The 22,792-nt window shown below is 40.3% G+C and overlaps 1 protein-coding gene across 3 annotated transcripts in view; it reads left to right on the forward strand.

The window, feature by feature from the left end:
* Nucleotides 1-22,792, forward strand: part of JADE3 (jade family PHD finger 3) — a 137,084-nt gene that overhangs the window by 104,084 nt on the left and 10,208 nt on the right. For all 3 annotated transcript variants that reach the window (XM_038587245.1, XM_038587244.1, XM_038587246.1), the window contains exons 5-8: nucleotides 1,694-1,884; nucleotides 5,137-5,348; nucleotides 10,722-10,889; nucleotides 13,784-13,900. In XM_038587245.1, the coding sequence (XP_038443173.1) occupies nucleotides 1,694-1,884; nucleotides 5,137-5,348; nucleotides 10,722-10,889; nucleotides 13,784-13,900 (688 nt within the window). The remainder of the gene's footprint in view (nucleotides 1-1,693; nucleotides 1,885-5,136; nucleotides 5,349-10,721; nucleotides 10,890-13,783; nucleotides 13,901-22,792) is intronic.

Consider the following 22,792-nt stretch of genomic DNA (forward strand, 5'->3'; position numbering starts at 1 on the left):
TTACTGTATATTTACAAGATGGACTATGCTTCTGTATACTTATATGTATTCATATGAATTCAAATTCATAAACATTCATGTTTATGAATCCTTCTACATATGTAGTGACTCTCTAGTAAAGAAACTGGCTCCAGAAGCCTTCTAGAGAAACAATTTTCATTATCCATGATACATATATCTGTTTCTTTCTCTCTCTCTTTCTTTTTTTAGATGGCCCACTCTGTTCTTTAAAATTGCCAGGGAGGGACAGCCCCGGTGGCCCAGCAGTTTGGCGCTGCCTTCAGCCTGGGGCATGATCCTGGAGACCCAGGATCGAGTCCATCCTGGAGACCCAGGATCGAGTCCCGCGTCAGGCTCCCTGCATAGAGCCTGCTTCTCCCTCTGCCTGTGTCTCTGCGCCTCTCTCTCTCTCTCTCTCTCTCTCTCTCTCTCTCTGTCATGAATAAATAAATAAAATCTTTAAAAATAAAAAAAATAAAATTGCCAGGGAATAAGAATCCAGATTTCCTCTTCTTTATATTTTCTGGTGCTTTGTACAGTATCTAAAACATTGACTGTAGAGGCAGCCTGGGTAGCTCAGTGGTTTAGGGCCACCTTCAGCCCAGGGCTTAATCCTGGATATCCAGGATCGAGTCCCATGTCGGGCTCCCTGCATGGAGTCTGCTTCTCCCTCTGCCTATGTCTCTGCCTCTCTCTCTCTCTCTCTCATGAATAAATAAAATCTTTTAAAAAATAAAATAAAAATAAAACATTGACTGTAGAATAAATTTTGGTATGAGAAACTTCTATTTCTTCCCTTGCTTGGTTTCCTTGCCTTAGGCTCCTCGGTGTCAGGAGGGGTGAGGGGAAATATGGATGCGCTCAGGCCTGTTGGAGAAGTTGATGGAAGGACAGGAATCTTTTATCCTGTCCTGTTACCCTGGCTTGGACTTAAGGTCACTATCATTTATGACTAAGAAATATGCCTGGAGTTTGTATAAGTCCATGGCATCTTGGCTTTACCTCATCTACCTAAATAGTGAAAATAATAAGAAATATTACAACAATAATATTATTAAACATCTGTTTTTTACTATATACTGAGCACCTTATATATTTTATTTTGTGTAATTATAGTAACGGCCCTACAAGTTTGAGATTATGACTGTTGTCCTCACTTTTTAGCTAGGAAACTGAACCTTACAGAAATTAAGCAGTTCCCCAAGATCACTGTGTAAGTGGCAGAAAAAACAGGCTTGTGTGAACTGTAGCCTGTACTCTTTACCATCCAGTATTGCCTCCGTGGCAAAAAAATCATGAGTTTAGCTAAAATAATTCTTTAGTATTGAATCTGGCTGTGCCTATGTGCAGGTATCATCTCTTCCTCAGTCTCCCTTTCTAACCAAATGTGGTGACTTTTGCACCAAGAATACACACTGCAATATTTTATTAGAATGAATGGCAATAGGGACCGTGGAGTGATGAGGGTAAATGAAACATTACATTAGCTCAGACTGTTCACAGCAGATGACAAAACTGAATTTGTAGAACCATATACTTTCTAGAAAGAGATCTGCCATACCTCTCAGTTGGCAGAGCAGGGACCTCCCCCACAATGGATAAAGAGAGCATTCAACTCTACTATGTCCCACCTAGTCAGTGCCTGGAATCTGTCATTTGTTGACTTATCAGTATCTTTCTTTCACTTTTCTAGGGTTGTAGCCGAGAAGGTAAAGGATGTTCTGTTTATGAGGCCCCGGAAATACATCCACTGCTCCAGCTCAGAAACCACAGAACCTGGCTACATCAACATCATGGAATTGGCAGCATCTGTGTGTCGCTATGACCTAGACGACATGGACATCTTCTGGCTCCAGGAACTCAATGAAGATCTCGCAGAGATGGGTGAGTTGTTTTCCCACTAGTAAGTTGTTCCTTAACTTGACTTGTGATTTATTTTTTAAGTTGTCAGGACCATATAACTTGCTTTCATCTTGTGGCTTCTTTTCTTTTCTGGCCTTTTCGTTTATTTTTTCTCTTTGATATTACCTTAATGAGGCATTTCTTGCAGTGCATAAATATACTGAAATGGAGCAATAACATTTAAATCTGACCTTTTATTTCCTTATTCATAGTGAAGCATGGATCAGGGATGGCATGTAGGTTTCATAAGATTGTTTTCCAATTCTGATTGTGAGAGTGGTCATGGGTGATTGGACTTCTGGTTAAAGAGGATTCTGAAGCTGGTTCCTGGCTAACCCCTGAAAAGCACTCTGATCAGTGGGCAGGGCCAGGGACAGCAACACTTCTGCCATCTCTGCCAGATGAAGAGAAGCTCTAACTTTAGCATGAGGCAGCACCACTTCACCTGACATGTTGATGTGACCAGCATGCCTTAATGCAAGACTTAAAATTTTCCTGCCAGAAGAATGGCAGTCTTAGGGCAAAACATCCCCAAAGCAGTTTACAAAAGATTCTTGGAAGTAAACATAATAATAGTTTTAAAGTAAATGCATGCACTACAGTACCAGACCAGCGATGCTGGGAAATACTGGGCTGGAAGGAAACTCACTTTATTCCTACATACATTGGTCTGCTCTTTGACCAGTGTTCAGTCTCAGCAGCGTTTAGGTCCAAGTGGTCCTATGGAACTGTGGGTGGTTTTTAAGTCTCCATATTAGATGCAGTGAAGCATAAGTTTGATTTCATCTTTGTTTGAATCACCTTTGTACATTGTTAGTACAAAGCTCAGTGGTTTTACTTTTCTTCTTTCCTCACTTTTTTTCTTTCTTTTGAGGTTGCTATCTGAATACCTATGAATAAAAACTTAAAATTGTATTAAATCCAGTTTGGTGGGATAGTGGTAGTTATTCTGTCAGTAACCAGTACTTCTTGCTTTTTAAAACTTTCTGCTTTATGTCTTCTCTTACTCTGCCTTCTAAGAGGAGAGAAGAGATGTCAGTGTAGGGTGAGAACCACAAAGGGAAGGGAATAAAAGACTAGCAGAGGGGGAAAATCAGAGTATGAGACCATAGTCAGATGGATTGATGGCTCAGTGTGCAGTTGTGTTTATGAACCATGTGACATCCATATACATTATGATCATTACAGGGCTGTCCTCAACATGACACTACCTTATGAAGAGGACCCTTTGGTATTTTGCAGTTAATCCCCTCCGGATGATTTTTTTTTCAGATGATTTTTTAAATGAACCTTTTATTTTAGAATAGTTACAGATTTAGAGAAAAGTTGTACATTTTTTTAAGATTTTATTTATTCATTCATGAAAGACACAGAGAGAGGCAGAGGGAGAAGCAGGCTCCCTGTGGAGGGCCTGATGCGGGATTCAATTCCAGGACCCCAGGATCACAACCTGAGCTGAAAGCAGACGTTCAACCGCTGAGCCACCCAGGTGCCCCAAAGTTGTACATTTTATACAATTGCCGTATACCCCTCACATGGTTCCAATTCCCCCCAATATTAATAACACCTTACTTGAACATGGTACATTTGTCCAAGCTAAGGAATCAGCACAGCTACATTATACTGTTAACTAACTTCTAGACTTGATCAGGATTTCACCAGTTTTTCCACTAATGACCTTTTTCTGTTCCAGGATCCCATTCAGGACACCACATTGCATTTAGGCTTGGACGAGTTTTTTTTTTTAATATTTTATTTATTTATTCATAGACACAGAGAGAGAGAGAGAGAGAGGCAGAGACACAGACAGAGGGAGAAGCAGGCTCCATGCAGGGAGCCCCATGTGGGACTCAATCCCGGGTCTCCAGGATCACACCCCAGGCTGCAGGCAGCGCCAAACCTCTGTGCCACCGGGGCTGCCCTTGGACGAGTTTTAAAAGAGGATTGCCTTATCTCAAGTTTCACTCTTTAGAGTAAATGATATTGTAGTAAGACTTCTAAGAGCTTAAACTTTGAAAAACAACATTAAATTAAACGTGTCACAAGAAATCCGTGAGTCTGTATTATGGTCCTCATTTTATAGATAAGAAAACTAAACCCTAAAGAGGATAAATAACTTGTCAAAGTTTACATAACCAACATGGGGTCAAGTTGGAATTTGAATCTAAGTGCTCCTATAACCAGACACTGTCCTCCTCCAATTCAGGGTGCAGAAATGTGTAATTTGTCTTGGCTGGGAAAATGAAAGATACTACTTGGGTAGTTTTTGCTTTCATAAGTATCTACAACACTAAAAAGGTAGTTTATATGGAATTCCAGAGTTTCTAGTATATCTTAATATAACAAATGAGTGGAATATTTGGGTGAATTTGTTTTGAATCACTTTAGGAATTATTCCTGAGTTTACAAGCTGTTCAGTATATATGTATTCTCACAAAAACATTAGTCCCCTAAAAATAAATATGTTTACTTGTTGCCAGTACCCACCATATGAATCTTTTAGTTAGGTTTATTAAGATTAGAAGACTAAGAAAAATTAAAAGTATTGAAGTAAAGGGAATCAGGCAAAAAAAGGTAATTTCAAAATTTGCAGTTAGACTTTTATGAATGTAATAGATTTATGTTATATATAGTTGCCATTGAAAAATATTATTGGATATTTTTAGAAGTCAGCTTTGAAAAACAAAATATTTTAGATGTAGAATGATATACACAGTATGTAGAATTCACTTTTGTGACTTAATACCATTTTGTATGAAAAATTCCTAATGTTGTAACTGATATATGTGCAATCGGGACTGATTTGCTAAGAATGCATTATTATTTATGTTCACATAATTATGTGACCCTAATTATCTTATTCTATAAATTAAAGTGTTCAAAATTATAAAGCTCAGTGGAAGTTTGCCCTCAGTGGGAATAAGAGAAAAAAAAAACAAATTTAGGAGGAGACTTGTTAGGATATAGACAGAAAACTGAAAAATCAGTAATACATCTTACAAGGAATGTGGTGAAGTGTATTTCTCCTTTCATGTGTCAAATGCTAATATGTGATGATAGATAAATATTAGAATAGCTCCTAGTAAAAGATTCTTTGAAATACAGTTGTTTTAAGTCAAGGAAGAGATGGTCTTATCTTTCAGAATCCCTCCGTCCCTGCACCTGGCTCACAGTAGGTGATTTGGAAATGACAGCTGACTGATGGGTTGATTGATTGTTTGTATTTCTGTGCAGGTTATGGGCCAGTTGATGAGAATCTTATGGAAAAGACAGTAGAAGTCCTGGAACGCCATTGCCATGAAAATATGAACCATGCTATTGAGACAGAGGAAGGGCTAGGCATAGAATACGATGAAGATGTGATCTGTGATGTGTGCCGGTCTCCAGACAGTGAAGAAGGGAATGATATGGTGTTCTGTGATAAGTGTAACATCTGTGTGCATCAGGTTAGTGAGAGTGGAGACCGCCACCTCCCCGCGGTCAGCCTTTCTGAAGCTCAGCAGTGGTCTCCAGCACCCATATCTGGGTAGCAATTTACATTTAATAAGGGGGAAAATAAAGATTTGGCCTGGCTGTTCTTCAGTAATTCCTTTAGAAACAGTACTTATGATCCCCAAGGTGACCGATTTACTAACTATACCACAGGAGCTAAACCTAGACCTTTATTGTGTCCCTTCATACCCATGCCATTGAGTTTGACTTATTTAAGACTTTTATAGTCCCCTGGGGTGTCTCCTTGTTGCCTGCCTGCTACTCTCTCTTTGAATCCCTGTTACATTACGTTACACTCATAGTCAGTAACCTTAATGAGATTATACTTCCTACAGGTGTAAATCTAGACCCTTTATCCTAGCACCCAGAGCCCTCTCCAGTCCTCCCAAGGAAGCTGAGTCCACTACACTTTTAAAGATCAGAGTTTTAGGACTGTAAAAGAAGATCCCACTCAGTTTTTTGTTTTTTTTTTTTTACAAATAATACCAGGAAAGATGAAGTGATTTTACCCAAGTTCTTACAGCTAATGATTTGTCATCCATTCTACCTCTATGCCTTTTTATTTATTTTTTTCCACTATGCCTTTTTAATTGATGATGATGATAATGATATCTGCATTTTTTTTCAGCTCTTCCCTTCCCCCATAAGCCCTATGCTCCTGCGAAATAAGTTCACCTTAGGGGGCTGTGATTACTATTCCTGACACTGTCCTGTCCCATGTTTCAGCCACACTCCAATTTAAAATGCTTTCTCCCACCTCCATGTATGAACAATCTACACACATGACTTCCAAGATTTGGTTTAAATCTTTCCTTTAATTCCCTTACCCCAAGAAATTTTTCACTTTTTTGAACCTGTTGTGTGTTTCATTTACCTCATTAATTTATCTAGCAAATAGGTATGCAACACCATCCCATGTGCCAGGACTGTGCCACATGCTGAAGACACAGTCAGTGACGAAGAGGCAGACATGGTCTTTGCTCCCAGGGTGATCAGAGTCTGGTATAAGGGCTACAAGGATACTGTCCATTTAGCACAATATGTCAGATGTTTTTGTAGATAGAAGTCCATGCTGCTATGAAAGTGCGTGCATGGAAGGGATGGGGATCAGTGACAGCTTCTAAGAAGTGGCATCCAAGCTGAATCTAAATGCCACATAAAACAGCAGTGTGTGCTCAGGCAGAGAGGAAAACACATTCAGGCAGAGTAGTGAGAGTGGGCAAAGTATATCTGGAGCTGTTCAGAGCTGCAGAAGGTAGCAGGGTGGAGTGGGGAGGATGGAGAGTGAGGGTAGAAAGGAATACAAGAGCCACAGGTGATGGACCTTTGCTGACAAACTGAGGAACTTTGGTTTTGTCCCATCAACCCTGAAAGCTATCAGTTGTATAGTTGTATTTTAGAAAGATCATTCTGGCTACAAAATGACTAAGATGATTAGATAATACAGTGGGGCGCCTGGCTGGCTCAGCCAGTAAACCGTGTGACTCTCGATCTCGAGGTCATGAGTTTGAGCTCCACATTTGACATAGAGATTACTTAAAATAAACGAACTAGGGGTGGTAGAAGGGGAGGAGGGCGGGGGGTGGGAGTGAATGGGTGACGGGCACTGGGTGTTATTCTGTATGTTAGTAAATTGAACACCAATAAAAAATAAATTAAAAAAAAAAAGAAAAAAAAAAACAAAAAAACAAAATTGTAAGACCATATGGTCTTTATTGTAGCAATTCAACTCTGCGATGTAGTACAAAAGCAGTTATAGTAAGTCAACAAATGTGTGGCACTTTGTTACAATAAAATTTTATTTATGAACTCTAAAAAAAATTTTTAGTAAATAAATAAAACAATGATTAGGTAACACAGGAGAGCGAGAAAAAAACAGGACTTAAGACTTTATTTTAATTGCCTGGGCCATCTAACCTATCTCTCTATATTAGAAGGTACTCAGAATTATTCTGTGACAATTGGATCTTCTTCATTTTACTTGTTTCCTTTAAAAGAGTGAACTTCAAAAATTTATCTTCACTCTACCAGTTATTGGCATTTACGTCACACCTTTAGTGGGAGAGGAAATATCATTAAATATGAACTTATATATTTGATAATATAGGTCCACAGTCCTCCCTTTACAATTCCAGAAATTCAAAAGCTCCGAAAACTACCAGATTTTGCTTAAGTTTTGCACCAAAACTGATTTGGGGCAATACTAGAACTCACCCAATATGAGACTGTTTATAGTCTTTATCTCATTTTGTATAAATGCTCATATAGTTTGCTAGAGAAATATTAATGTATTTGATAATATGATACTGCCCCTGGCCCCATTGGGTTTTGGTAATGTATCATGTATGTACTTATTACTTTCCGAACATCTGAGCAATTCTGAATTTCCTGATGTTTCTCACTCTAGGGTTTTCAGATGAATGATTGTGGATCTCTAGTAGGCTTGAAGGGAAAATAGTACAAAGGTCATCTGTATGTATTTTCTGTATTTGTCCTTCACAGTTGGGACAAAATATTAAGGAATTGTTTTCGGATTCCTTACTAAAAAATGAAATGTAGCTTAATTATTATCCTCAAAGATTATTTTATTTGTTTTGAAAACATATCCAGTAATGACTATAAATGATGCGCTTTCCTCACGTAGAAAGTGATGACAGTAACACTTGACCAGGCCTTGCAGAATATAAGCTGGTATGTATTAAAGCTGGATGTTGGTGCCACGTAAGGTTTCATATAAAAGAAATTCTTCCAAAGTGAGTATATTCACTTGAATTCTAAAGAGATGCTTAGTTTAGAGCTCCCTCTGTTGACTGAAAACTGACTTAAAATGATTTGGAGGATTTGGTTTACTCCCTAACAGAATCAGAGAAATGTTGACATCTGTATTTATTAAACATAATTTTTCTTCCTTACTGCCACCACATCAATGTTTGTTCCTCTGTGACTATAATACACTTGTGTCAGTACAAGTAGAAGAGAGGTTTTACATCAATAGACTGGATATTTTAACATTAAAATGTGAAAATTGGGAGCATTCCAAGTTCCTTTGTATGTTCCACTTTTTGGTTCTTAGCCAAGGTATTGAACGCTCAGTAGTTTCTCAATAGTTTCTCAATAGTGTCTGAGGATAGTTTTTTGCATCTGTCATATATATGTTTGGCACTGAGTTTATTCACCCCCTGATATTATATGTAAGACATATGTCTGTGCATGTGTACACTTCTCTCAAGAAAGTCCACAGCCTTCATCATGTTGTGGTCTAGAAAAAAATGAGAACTCCTGCCAAGAAATACAAGCTTCTATGGTCCTATGACCATGAATAAGTCTATACAAGGGCTTAGTAAATGATTTTCTGCCCAGTGGAACAGCCAGGAGATAAGAGGTATTCCTAGAACCGCTAGTCTGTTGGTCTGAAAGAGGCTCTGGTTTAGGGAGGAAGCTTGCTTTCATTTCCTAGCAAACTTTCTGGACCTCAGAGAAAGAAAAGCTTTGAAGGTTGAGCCTTAGAAAATGATGCCCTACTGTTGTAAGAGCATCCTGGTTGGAGTTCAGCTTCAGTTCTTGACCTAAATTAGTCTGTTCTACCAAACCATCTATTTGATCTCAGCATAGAAAGCATATCAGATAAATTGATGATAAAAGAAAAAAAATTGATGAGAAAAGACCTACCTTCAGTGACCTTAGAGTCTTGCTGCGGAGATGAAACATAACAGCTAAAATAAAGAAAAATACATGATGCCAACCACATACCTGGTGAGGGAAGGCATTTTGAGTAGAGGGCAAGGGTTAAGAAGTGGAGCAGACACAAGGGGCTATATGAACTGATAAGTGAGTTGAGGAACATCAGGCTTTAGATCAGAGACAGAGAAACTTTTTCTTTGAAGGGCCAGGTAGTAAATATTTTAGACTCCGAGGGCCACATACAGTCTCCATTACATACTCTTTTTTTAACATAGCTCTAAAAATATGAAAACCATTCTTAGCTTGTTAGCCTTATAGAACAGGCCTCAAGTAGTAGTTTGCCAACCTGTGGTTTAGACGAGGGTGGGGGTGAGAACAGAAGGAATTTCTAGAGGGTTTGTTGCCGTGCAATGGAATGAAATCTTTGTTTTAGTAAGAAGATGACAGCCAAATGGAAGAAGGATTGAAGGTGTGAAGGGGATGGAAGAGAATTTAGGAATAAATCAATCCAGACCTAACATGATAAGGATTTAGATAGATGGAGCAGTTGTGGTGGGGATAGAGAGGAAGATCAGAGACTAAGGGCCACTCTGTAGGGGCAACTAGCATACCCCGGGGCAGTAGATGAAGGGAAGTAGATAATATGCATATAGGAATCTTGGACCTGGAAGCTGGGAAGCATGGTGGTGATATGAATAACTTGGAAAAGAGCCTGGTTGGGGAGTAACATGATAGTAACTTTTGGAACCTGAATCTGAGCTGTGGGTGAACCTCCTGGAGTAAACACAGATTTTGAAGCTGCCATGGTGAATCAGTCAGTGATGCAAAGTATGCCAGGCCACATGGGGAGCCAGGTGGCCCCCAGGTTTAGTCTTGAATGGTGAGAGTAGAACAGTAAGGAGGGGAAAGATGGGCTAGATTGGAGGTAGTGAAGAGGAAATCTGGAATGTTTTCCAAACTAATCTCCCCTCCCCCGGTAATTCATTTATTTGTCCAACTTCATTCCATAAAGGATTTGAAGCATCTTCCAGAATTCATTATGGAGTACTGTGATTAGTCTAATATTCTATTCAATTCAAGATTCATTCACAAGTCCCTTTTTCTTCAACCCAAGCAAGTAATTGCTGTGATTTGCTGAGTGCTTTTTATGTGCCAGGCTCTGTTAGGCTCTTTAAACGTTAGCTCGTTTGCTCCTCGGAAGTTTCATTGTTTCCTTTTTAACACTTTTTTTTTATTACAACAGTGCATGACATGTAGAAGTTATTCAATAAGTATATGACTAAGTATAATACATAATCATTGACAAAGCTTCAGAAAACAGAGGCAAAAAGAAAAGATGTAATTCCCAAACTCACATAACAGTTGCACCAGCCTTTGTATATATTTCTTTCTAGTCTTGTGTCCTAAAGTCAGTTCTCATAGACAGACATGTTGATCTTAGAACAGGTGCTGGAAGTTGCAGAACAGGTGCTGGAAGTTGCCCTTTTTTTGAGTGTTTTAAAATTACTAAACCCTGGATATGAGCTTATTGGGCCTTATTTGCCTCTTCTAAAAGCGGAGGGTACTCTTGTGACTGTGTACCAGTGTACACATCAGCCCTGGTGAGAAGATGCTAATCATTCTCCCTCTCTTCCTCGTGCCTCCAGGCCTGCTACGGCATCCTCAAGGTCCCAGAAGGCAGCTGGCTGTGTCGCTCCTGTGTCCTGGGCATTCATCCACAGTGTCTGTTATGTCCAAAGAGAGGTGGGGCCATGAAGACTACCAGGACAGGGACTAAATGGGCTCATGTCAGCTGTGCCCTGTGGATTCCAGAGGTAAGAAATCATCTAGGTCTTTGAGCCCATATGTACTAGGGTGCCCCTATTTCCCACAGCATTCAGACTGACTCGGGCTTCACAGAGATGCTTCATGCCTGCCCATGTTTCTGAGCTCCACTGGAGCTCCCTCACATTCTCCTCTGATGCAAGTGAGCACATAAGCCTGTGCTGAGTAATTTATAAGTGGTGAGGGATGCCTGGGTGGCTCAGCAGTTAAGTGTCTGCCTTCAGCTCAAAGTGTGATCCTGGAGTCCCAGGATTGAGTTCCACATCGGGCTCCCTGCATGGAGCCTGCTTCTCCCTCTGCCTATGTCTCTGCCTCTCTCTGTCAGAAAGAAAGAAAGAAAGAGAGAAAGAGAGAGAGAGAGGAGAGAGGAAGAAAGAGAGAAAGAAAGAAAGAAAAGAAAGAAGAGAAAGAGAGAGAGAGAGAAAGAAAGAAAGAGAGAGAGAAAGGAGGGAGAAAGAAGAAAGAAAAGAGAGAGAGAAAGAAAAAGAAAGAAGAAAGAAAGAAAGAAAGAAAGAAAGAAAGAAAGAAAGAGAAAAGGAAAAGAAAGAAAAGAAAAGAAAGAATTTTTTAAAACCTTATAGGTAGTGATACCAGTGGTATTGGATAAATTTGTATGAGAAGAGAGGCACAAAAGACCATGAGGCACAAAAGATATGAACAGATTTTTTAAGGTGAAACTTAGCTTAAAAAAACAAATACTAAGTATCCAGTTTCATGAATTTTTACACATATCTGTAACCACAACCCAGACCAAGACATGGAACACCGCAGAGGTAGCCAAAAAGCACCCCAGAAATATCCCTCATACCCACTTTCCAGTCCTTATTTGGGTCCCTATTTACCATTTCGATTGTTATCACTGTAGGTTAGTTTAATCTGTTTTTGAATTTCATATAAACAGAATCATACAGCATACACTCTTTTTCTGTCTACCTAGCACTCCATGTTGTGGTTGTATCAACACGCATTCGTTTCTATTGTTGAATAGTATGCTGTCGTATGGATATACCAGGATTTGTTTATCCATTCTCCTTTGATGAGCATTTCAGTTGTTTCCAGTTTTAGGCTATTCCACATAAAGTGAGCAATAACTTTTGCCCACTACGATGGTTGTCCTTTGATTTTTGAAGCTCTTTTCAGAGCTTGGACTCAAGGTGTGTCTAAAAGCTTCTTTATTCAAAACTCCATCCCTAGTTATTTAATCTGGTCCTTCAGTTGCTGATAAGGAGCTATGTGCGTACTAAATTGATTAAAAAGAGCTTCCAAACATTACTTGTCCTTACTTCTTTGGCTGCCATTTTTTTTTAAAACCTGTTTGAATATTCCACTCACATCATCTTTCCCCAGTCACTATCCAACCCAGCAAATTTGTTAAGCAGTTTAACTGCAGGGCAAGAGAGACTTTAGAATTCTGTTCATGGGAAAGCTCATAATACTGTATCAGTAATTCATTGTCCTTTAAAAACTTCCCTGGCTTTATCTTGTTAATGGCAGTTCCAGGGGAGTTAACAGTTCGAGCTCAAGCTCACAGAGTTAAACTGTCCATGATAAATACTATGGTATTCTGATGGATAGAGAAGTAATCGTTTTAAAAAATATTTGACTAATGGTTTCTTTTTCTTACTAAGAATGTCCAGCTTACAAACTGATAGGAGCTCTCAGGTGTCTGGCCTGAGAGTGACTGGTTTCAAGCAGCAAATGCCCCAGCTAATAGAGCAAGCTCTCTCAGCATAGTAAGTTTAGAACATGACTCCTGAAGAGTCCTCTAGAAATAAAAGAAGCTTTCTTATCTATTGTCTTTTGGTTTTTAGTACCTTTTGGGTTGCCCAAGATCACTGTCATCTTTCTACTGTTGGTTTCTTTTTTTTTTTTAAGATTTTATTCATGAGAGACAGAGAGAGAGGCAGAGACACAGGCAGAGGGAGAAGCCGGCTCCACACAGGAAGCCTGATGCGGGACTCGATCCCGGGACTCCAGGACCAAGCCCTGGGCCGAAGGCAGGCAGGCACTAAACCCCTGAGCCATCCAGGGATCCCCCTACTATTGATTTCTTGATGTGGGTAGATCTGGTGCTAGTTTAACTAGCCTTATTTGACAGTCTTTCACTTTTTAAAGTTGTGGCGCTCTCAGAAACTCATGTACACATTTGTAAGAGAGGGTGAGAACACTTTTTTTTTTTTACCAGAAGTTGCCTAACCCCTCACATTCATATGGAAAAAATATTTTCCATTTTTTTAAAGCATGCCTTCCTTTCAGTACTCTCCCAAAGTACTGATTTCACTTTGAAGGTACTTTGGCTGAAAGAGTAGAGCAGACTGATGGTAGTTACATGATTTAAAAGACTGTGGTTTGAAAATGTTACCATCCTCATCCTTCCTACTTACGTGCTGCAACCTCTTCATTACCCAGATTGCTGCTACTTTCTAATAGTATCATGCCTCTTTGTAAACTGAACTGAAAGGCTTGTCACTGCCTATTTTTCATACTTGGTTGGTTAAATGACAAAACAAGGCATGTGGCACCATCTCTTACATAGAATAGATGCTAGATTTTGTGAATTTTAATTCCTTTCCTTAGTGGCTTTCTTTGGTTCCTAAGTAAAATGTGGGTATCTTGGATTCATTAAAGTAACCATGCCCATCTCTACTCCTGCCCTCTCATTCTGTATATGAATCAGTAATTTTACATTACTAGAAATGATCAAAGATCTGAGCAGTGGCTAGAGATAGGTTTTATTTATTCTTTGTTCCATAGTAACCGTAAGAGACGTGGTTCACCTCATCGTTTTGATGTCCTGAGCTTCGTGTAATATCATTTTTGGTTTGCAAGAGGTACTTCTAGAATGCCTTGGTGCCTCTGCCTTATGGTGATGTTTTATTTGTAGGTCAGCATTGCTTGTCCTGAGAGGATGGAACCAATCACAAAGGTCTCCCACATCCCGCCCAGTCGATGGGCCTTAGTCTGCAACCTGTGCAAGCTGAAGACAGGAGCCTGTATTCAGGTAAGTCCCCAAGAGAAATAGTGAAGTGGGCTACCACTGAATTAGCCAGCCTCAACTTCCCAGTGAGAGCAGCCTCTTAGCTGCAAGTTTACTCGGGAGGCCTCCCACTCACTCCTAGGGCTCTGCCATTGTACAGACCATTCTGGAGCCATTTTTTTTAGACATTGCCTCTACACACTTCAGTGTACTCTTTTCATCCATAGTGGTAGTTAATTTTCATCCTTTGCTGTCAGATCTCAGATGAATTAGGTAAGTTCTGAAGCTAGATGATACCATCCTGGGTGGAAACAAGCCATAACTCTAAAACAACCAGGCCCATCTTCCTGTGCATCTCACCCACTAATTATGGATGGACTCAGGTTCCAAGATGATTCAACCAGTGACTGTTGCTTAGACTAAATACAACTCATTTTTTGGTAGGGAAAGCTGCATCTAAATGCATAAATTCTGGTAGATAGGTTTGAAAGTCATTCTTACAGACACACATTTCTCATATATGGAGTACAAGTAAAGTTTTCTGAGACGTCTGGGATACAAGAATTCAGCTGAATGAAGTAGAAGTAGTAGCTGGTGCACCCAACAGCAATAATTGGGGGATGGTGGATGAGACTGGGAGAGGCCATTTACCTCCGACAAAGGCAGAAGGGTTGACCCTTCTACTCCCCAGGCCTCCTGCAAAGGAGCTGCAGGTTGGTTAAAATTAGATTTGCCTGCTGAGTTCCTTAATAGAAAAGGAGCCATATACGATGCCATCACTTAGGGACAAAGGCTCTAGGTGTTCCATGAGATTTCTTGCTGTCTGGCTCATCTTGTAGATTTCTTGCTGTAGACCTGGGATCAGCTACTCCTTGAAGTAAACCTGGTTCTTTTGCTGAGAAATGGTATTTAAAGAACATAATCTGGGGCAGGCAGCCTGGGTGGCTCAGCGGTTTAGCGCCGCCTTCAGCCCTGGGTGTGATCCTGGGGACCCAGGATTGAGTCCCATGTCGGGCTCCCTGCATGGAGCCTGCTTCTCCCTCTCCCTCTGCCTGTGTCTCTGCCTCTTTCTTTCTCTCTCTCTCTCTCTCTCTCTCTCTGTCTCTCATGAATAAATAAATAAAATCTTTTTTAAAAAGTATTAAAAAATGAACATAACCTGGACCCCAAAGGCCCTTTCAATTTTTAAAATTCATTTTTTACATCTAATAGAATTGGATACTTTGTCCTGCCTTTTTTTAAACTTTTTTTTCTGCTGATATTATTTAACTATAGCAGTTATAAAGGAAAACAGTTTAAGGGAACACTAATCCCACTGGATTGCCTAATTAGATTTTCCTAAGTTCTATCCTGGCTGCTCCTCAGATGTGAGCCCTTGGGAGGCCAAAGTTGTGCATCATTCTTTCGTGGATTTCCCCTTAGCACAAAGGGGAATGTCTGCCCATTGTCAGTGCTCAATTAGTGTTTATTGAATAAATATATCTATATTTAATTATGTCATAAATTTGTTATAATATTCATTCTCCCCACTAAAAAATAAAATAGTTTCCATGTTTTTACAATTATTAGTCATTTAAAAAATTTTTAAGTAATCTCAACACGCAGCGTGGGACTCAAACTCAGAACCCCGAGATCAAGAGTCCTATACTCCACTGACTGAGCCAGCCAGGTGTCCCATTATTAGCCATTTTATAATAGCACATTGAACTTATATGCATTAGTTAACTTATTTTCATTATTGTGGTGCCTACATTTTTCTCCCTATCTTTCCTGTTTTAAAGGATGATTTTTTAGAATTGTTAGTAATTGGCAGCATGACTGCTATGAGAGAAAACACTGGCCTAGACCTTAGCAGACCCAAGTTTGCATTACAGCCCCATGTTACCACATTCTTCCACACTGAGTTATTTATTCTTAGATTTACCTTCCCTAGTAGATTGTAAGCTCAGACTGTTTCATCCTTAGGTCCCCCACACCCCTGACATGGCAGACAGACAGTAAATATTAGACTGATGGATAGATGAACAGATGGACAGATAAAGCATTCTGGAGTAGGTTTTTCACCTGCAGGGCAATGATTCTTATTTTTATTGCTTAGAGTTTAGAGTCAGCATTTTGTAAAGATCTTACCAAATTAAGACTCTTAAATTTTTTATTATAAGGGATTACATTTATTCAGCAAATATTTGAGTGCCTAATTGTGTGCCAGGCGCTGTTCTAGGCACTAGAGATTTATCAGTGAACCAACAAAGAACCTTGCGCCTTGCAACTTAGGTTTGAGTTGAGAGAAATAGAGAATAAGGAACAGTGCATGAGAAAATGGGAAGTGCTATAGAAAGGAAAAAGTGGAGCACACTAAGAAGTTGGGGAGAGTGTGCGCAGTGGGCATGTATTACAGGTTTAAATAGACTGATCAGAGTAGGACCTGCCGTAGAGATGACATTTGAGAAAAGACTTGAAGATGAGAGAAAACAATGCAGATATTTCAGGTAAAAATATTCCCAGCAAGGGAGGCCTCTGCTCCCCGGAAGGGACGCCGGCCCGCCCGGCCCTAGCTTGCTCCCAGGGGTGGAACGGGAGGGGAAGGGAGGAGGGGGGAGGGAAGGGAAACCGGCCCGGCGGCCCTGCCCCTCCCCCCCGCCCCTCGGCTGCCCCCCAAAAAAAAAAAATTCCCAGCTGAGAGATCAGCCAATGATAGGAGTGTGTCTGGCCTGTTTGAGTGACAGGAAGGAGGCCAATGAGGCTAGAATGGAGTGGGTAAGAAGAGAATATCAGAGAGATCATACGGGAACTTGGCTGTTTACAGAAGAAATTGGCAGGGTTTTTTTTCTGTAAACAGAGTAAATATTTTAGGCTTTACGGGTTATACAGTCTGTGACACAACTATTCAACTCTACCTTGAGCATGAAGACAGCTATAGACCGTACTTTAAGCGAATGAACGTGGCTGTATTCCAGTAAAACCTATGGTGGACTGTAAAATTTAAATTTCACGTTCACGTGTCATAAAGGATTCTTCTTTTTATTTTTTGCATCATTTAAAAATGTAAAAACATCCTTAGCTCCCATTCTTTGCTCTTGGGCCACACAAAAGCAGCTGCTGCATTTGGTCTGTGGGCCATAGTTTGCCCCTGGTGTAGGGCTTCGAGGGCACTTATGAGATCTTTTGTTTTTACTCTCAGTTGAAGGGTGAGCAGTTGGCAGGCTTTGAGTAGGCAAGTGATATGACTTGACTTGTGTTTTTAAAGGATCACTCTATAGAATGATATGATGTCTAATATTTACTTCAAAATAACCTGGGGGGCAGGGTACTATGGGGGTTAAAGATAAAACAAGATTGGTCATACATTAATTACTATTGAAGCTGGCCGATTGGGTATATGGAGGTCATTATTATTCTCTGTGCTGTTATATAGGTTTTTAAATTTCCATGGTAAAAGGTTAAAAACAAAAATAGGCTCTGACTCCTATATTTAGAATAGACTGGGGAAGGAAGATTGGAAATAGGAAAAGCAGTTTAGAAGGCTATTCTAATAATCCTTGAGAGATGGTGGTGGCTTTGACTGGAGTAGTCGCCCTGGAGGTAATGAAAAGTGACTAGATTCTGGATGAATGTTGAAGGTAGAACCAACAGAATTGACTGTGAATCAGATATGAAGTGTAGGAGAAAGATAGGAGTTGAGGATACCTTCAGGTTTGGGGCCCAAATGGTGGGAAGGATGAAGTTGCCATAAACCAAAGAGAAATCTGCAGGAGAACAGATTTGGAGGAAAAGATGATGAGTTCAGGTTTAGACACTTAAGTTTGAGATATCTATTCGACATCCTAGTAGAAATGTCCAACTGGAAGTTTTCCTTGTGAGTTTGGAGTTTGGGAAATATACTGGACTGCAAACGTTCATTTGGGGGACATTGGCCTAGAGATGGCTTTAGCCTGGACTGGGTAAGATCACCAAGTGAGTGAGTGAGTGTAAATAGAACAGTACCAAGCACTAGTCCTGGAAGCGTTCCAGAATGAAAAAGTCCAGTAGAGTAAGAAGTGGCAGAGACTGGGAAGAAGCCAGCAGGGAGACAGGAGGAAAACTGAGTATATAGCAGCCTAAAAATCAAGAGAAGAAAGCATTTCAAAGAGAAGGAAAGGATCAGTGGTGTAAAGATGTGACTGAAGTAAGGTGAGGGCTACAGATGGACCCCTGAATTTAGCAGTGTGATTATTGGTAATTGGAAGGAACCGTTTAGGGGCAGCAGCAATGGCAAAAGCTACATTTGCTGAGGGTCAGGGCAACGAGAGGGAGTAGGAACAGTTCAAAAAGGTGAGGTAAAGAGGTATTTTCCTTAAGATGGTAGAAATACCAAGTATATGTATGTATACTTGTTAACACAGGGAGCATTGCAGTAATGCATGAAAGGGAGTGATCTAGTGGAGAGGAAAAACTGCTGAAGGTGAGGTTTTCCATAGGTGAGAGAGGGTGGGGTAAAGTGCACGATGAACGAGTGGCCTTGAGCAGGAGCATGATAGTTCTTCCCTGGTAACAGCCTTGAAGGCAGAATATAGGTTCAGTATTAAGTATGCATGCTGATGGGAACCTGGAGACGTACTCTTTTGATGGTTTTAATTTCCTCAATGAGGTAGGAAGCAGGATCATCAGCTGAGAGTGAGATCCAGGGGTTTGAGGAGAGGTGTGAAATCATTTTATGGTTTGGGGAAGTGCAGTGTGAGTGCCAGGCTGTATTAAAGACCCTCCCCCTGGAGTGAGGGGGAATGAACTTCAGGTGACCTTCTAAAGTATGTAATCTTTTCCCACCTACATTCTACTTATACATATAGAGTGGTGTGGTGTTTGTTTTCCATGGTTGATACCTAGTTTTCCTGTGGGTAAACAGACCAAAACCTTTTTCTTCCTTTTAAACCACCACTAAGTAAAGTTAATTCCAAACTCATTAGTAATTTAACATCTTGCTCCCTGTATGTGAATCAAAAATATAGTAAACAAATACAGTAATTCAGTAGGGGTCATATAGCATCATTGTTCTTGGGAGGTTTATTTTAAGCCTTTGTGGTTAGTAACATATTTGGGGTATTTTATTTTAACTCTTTATAGATTTTTTAACTAGCTGTGAATCATGTTTATTCTTCCTGTTTCTCAGCAGTGGGAACACATGTATCTGTCCTCTTTTGATTTGGGAACACTCACTGGGGAAGGATAGAATCCAGCACTGGTGGGTTTGGGGTCTAAACTAGCCAATGTCTACAGCTTCCATATCTGGGAGCTAGAAACTTTCTCCTGAACATGAAGTATTTCTGATAATCCTGAACCAGATCATAAAGACTAGGTTCAAATGAGATACCCCAGACAGCTCTGGATTTTGCCTAGACCTTGGCAGTAGTCCCTCTAACTGCCAGCTTTCCAGAATTCCTGTAGGATCCTTATATGTCTTCTGTTCAAGCCCCATTCAACCTAGATCCACATGTTTTCAGTTTTCTCTGAGAAGAAAGAAAGAACAGTGGTTAAGAATATGACATTTGGGGTGCTGGCTCAGTTGGAAGGCATACAACTCTTCATCTCAGGGTCATGAGTTCAAGCCCCACGTTGGGTGGAAAGATTGATTGATTGAATACATAAATAAATATACATATACACACACTTAAAAAGAATATGACCTTTGGAGCCAGATTCCTGGGGTTCAAATTCTGGTTCCACCTCCTTGCTTCTTACACCATCTTAACGAAGATACCTACCATATCTGTGCCTTCGTTTCCATATCTCTAAATGGAAATGATAATAATACCTACTTAATAAAGAGCTTAGTACAGTGCTTAACATTTAGTAAATACTCAGTTGTAATATTAGTTGTACTTGTTTTTAATTATTCATATTATTATTCCTAGGAGTCGTTCAGACTTTGCTGATGGAAAGCACTCATGCAGCCAAACTTAGTAGAATCATGAAACATTTGGTACTAGATAAGTGTCTCTTTTGACAGTAGATGGATGTGGTCATGTTTGAAATCACATGCAAATGGATCGAATTCAGGATAAATCAGTGCGCTGCCATGAGTTTATTGTTAGGCTAATATGAGTTAGATTATGAGGAAAGTGAACTTTTTAAAAAACAAGTAAAAATCTTCAACAAGTAGGGAAATGCAAGTATGCCTACTCAATGACTATAGTTAGTATTTTTTTCATATATTCCAAATTTCGTCAGTACAAATTGTTCTGGTTCTAAGGCATTTCCTGTCCCTGCCTTCAGGAGTTTATAGTCTATTAAGGGAGGCCGAATATAAATGGGAAAAGTTAGGGATGCCTGGGTGGCTCAGTGGCTGAGTGTCTGCCTTCGGCTCAGGGCATGATCCTGGATTCTGGGATCAAGTCCCGCATCGGGCTCCCTATAGGGAGCCTGCTTCTCTCTCTGTCTATGTCTCTGCCTCTCTCTCTGTGTCTCTCATGAATAAATAAATAAAATCTTTAAAAGAAACGAACATGGGAAAAGTTAAATAACACTAAAGTGACATCTGCCCTCAGACTTGCAGACTCTTAGGGATGAGAGGTCAGGAGGGCTGGTGGCCACTGTTGGTGCCAGAATTTAAGTATACAATGGCTGGAGTAAGTTTTATAGGCTGGCTTGAACCATTTATGACATTGTTTCAGTGAGAGTTTTGAGAAAATTGCTGTGATACCACCCAGTTGTCTGTTCACAGATCATTTGGGATTAAAGACAACCAAACGGACACTGTCCTGCAGCAGCATGGGAACTCCTGAGTACATATGCACCAGGCCCTTAGTGTTCCAGGCAGGTGTCATCCCCTTTTGAGAAGGACACATGGTTTTCTTTTTGGGGGGTGACGAAATATCTCTTAACTCATTTCTTTTTCGTTAAGATTTATTTATTCATGAGAGACACAGAGAGAGAGAGGCAGAGACACAGGCAGAGGGAGAAGCAGGCTCCCTGAGGGGAGCCTGATGCGGGACTCAATCCTGGATCCTGGGATCACACCCTGACCTGAAGGCAGATGCTCATCCATTAAGCCACCCAGGCATCTCATCTTGTAGCTCATTTATTTTCTATAATTTCTGAAGAATACATAGAAAATTATTCCTCCTCCCCCCTTTAAAAATAAATAAACCACAGTGAAATACTACGTCATCCTCACTAGGGTGATAATCATCAGTAAGGCAGACAAATAACAATTATTGGCAAGAATGTGGAGCAATTGGAAACCCTGTGTTTTGCTGGTGGAAATATAAAACATGCAGCCACTGTGGAAAACAGTTTGTCAGTTCCTCGAAAAGTTAGATGTAGAATCACCATATGACCCAGCAATTCCACTTCAAAGTATATACCTGCAGTCTGAGAGGTGTCCAGGACCACCCTCAGGTTCAGTAATTCACAAGAAGGACTCACAGAACTCAGAAAAGCCATTGTACTTGTGGTTATGGTTTATTACAGTAAAAGGATGCAGATTAAAAAAAAAGCAAAGGGAAGAGGTGCATGGGGCAGGGTCCAAGAGACACCAGGCGTGGAGCTTCCAGTTGTCCTCCCCAAGTGGAGTCTTAGGGACAGATTTGATTTCTCTACTAATGATGTGTCATAATACACAGTATTGCCAACCAGGGAAGCTCACCCAGGTCTTAGCGTTCAGAGATTTTATCAGGAGTTGGTGATGTAGACACAGTTGACCACCTGCATGGCTGACCTTAGTCTCCAGTTCCTCCAGAGATCGCGCTGATCCCAGTGGCCCAAAGCCTCCACCATACATCAGGTAGCATAGACTACCTGACATGGCCCAACGATCCCAGATAAACAGGCACCGTCTTCTCAATCAAGACATTCCAAAGGCTTAGAGGTTATCTTAGGAGCTGGGGGCACAGGGCCAAACCTTTCTTTGGGCAAGGTTAATCCTTTAATGCACCTTACCAAGGAGAAATGAAAACATATGTCCACACAAAAACTTACACAGTGCTCACAGCATTATTTCATAACAGCCAGAAAGTGAAAACAACCCAAATGCCCATCAAGTGATGAATGGATAAACAAATGTGGTATGTCCATACAATGGAATATTGTTTAGCCACATTTTTAGAAGAATGAAATTCTGAAACATGCTATAACATGGATGGACCTTAAGAACATGCTAAGTGAAAAGAAAAAGATAAAAATGCCACATGTTGTATGATTCCTCCTATATGAAATGTCCAGAATAAGCATATCTACAGAAACACAAAGTTAGGGATGCCTGGGTGGTTCAGTGGTTGAGCATCTGCCTTTGGCTCAGGTCATGATCCTGGGGTCCTGGGATCGAGTCCTGCATCAGGCTCCCCATGGGAAGCCTGCCTCTCCCTCTGCCTATGTCTCTGCCTCTCTCTGTGTGTCTCTCATGAATAAAAAAATAAAATCTTTTAAAAATATTTTAAAGAAACACCAAGTTAGATTAGTGGTTACTTGGAGCTGGGATTAGAAACAGGAAGTGACTACAGGGAGGCATGAGATTTCTTTTTTGGGGGGTGATGAAATACTGGAATTATGTAGTGGTGATGGTTGCAAACTATGTAAATATACTAAAATCAGTGAAATGTATACTTAAAATTGGTGACTTTTATGGCACATAAACTCTATCTCAATAAAGCTGTTATTTTTTTAAGATTTATTTTATTTATTCATCAGAGACACAGAGAGAGAGGCAGAGAGACAGGCAGAGGGAGAAGCAGGCTCCATGCAGGGAGCCCGATGTGGGACTCCAGAATCACACCCTGGGCCAAAGGCAAGCGCTCAACCACTGAGCTACCCAGGCATCCCAAAGCTGTTATTTTAATGAGCATAATAATACCTCCTCTGTCACTTTAAGTGGTTACAGTAGAAACAAATGAGATATATATAAAGGCACTTTGTTTAATAGAATGTTCCAAGTATATGTTTTTG

The sequence above is a fragment of the Canis lupus genome, chromosome X (genome assembly GCF_011100685.1).
Source record: "Canis lupus familiaris isolate Mischka breed German Shepherd chromosome X, alternate assembly UU_Cfam_GSD_1.0, whole genome shotgun sequence".
NCBI classification, from domain to species: Eukaryota; Metazoa; Chordata; class Mammalia; order Carnivora; family Canidae; genus Canis; species Canis lupus.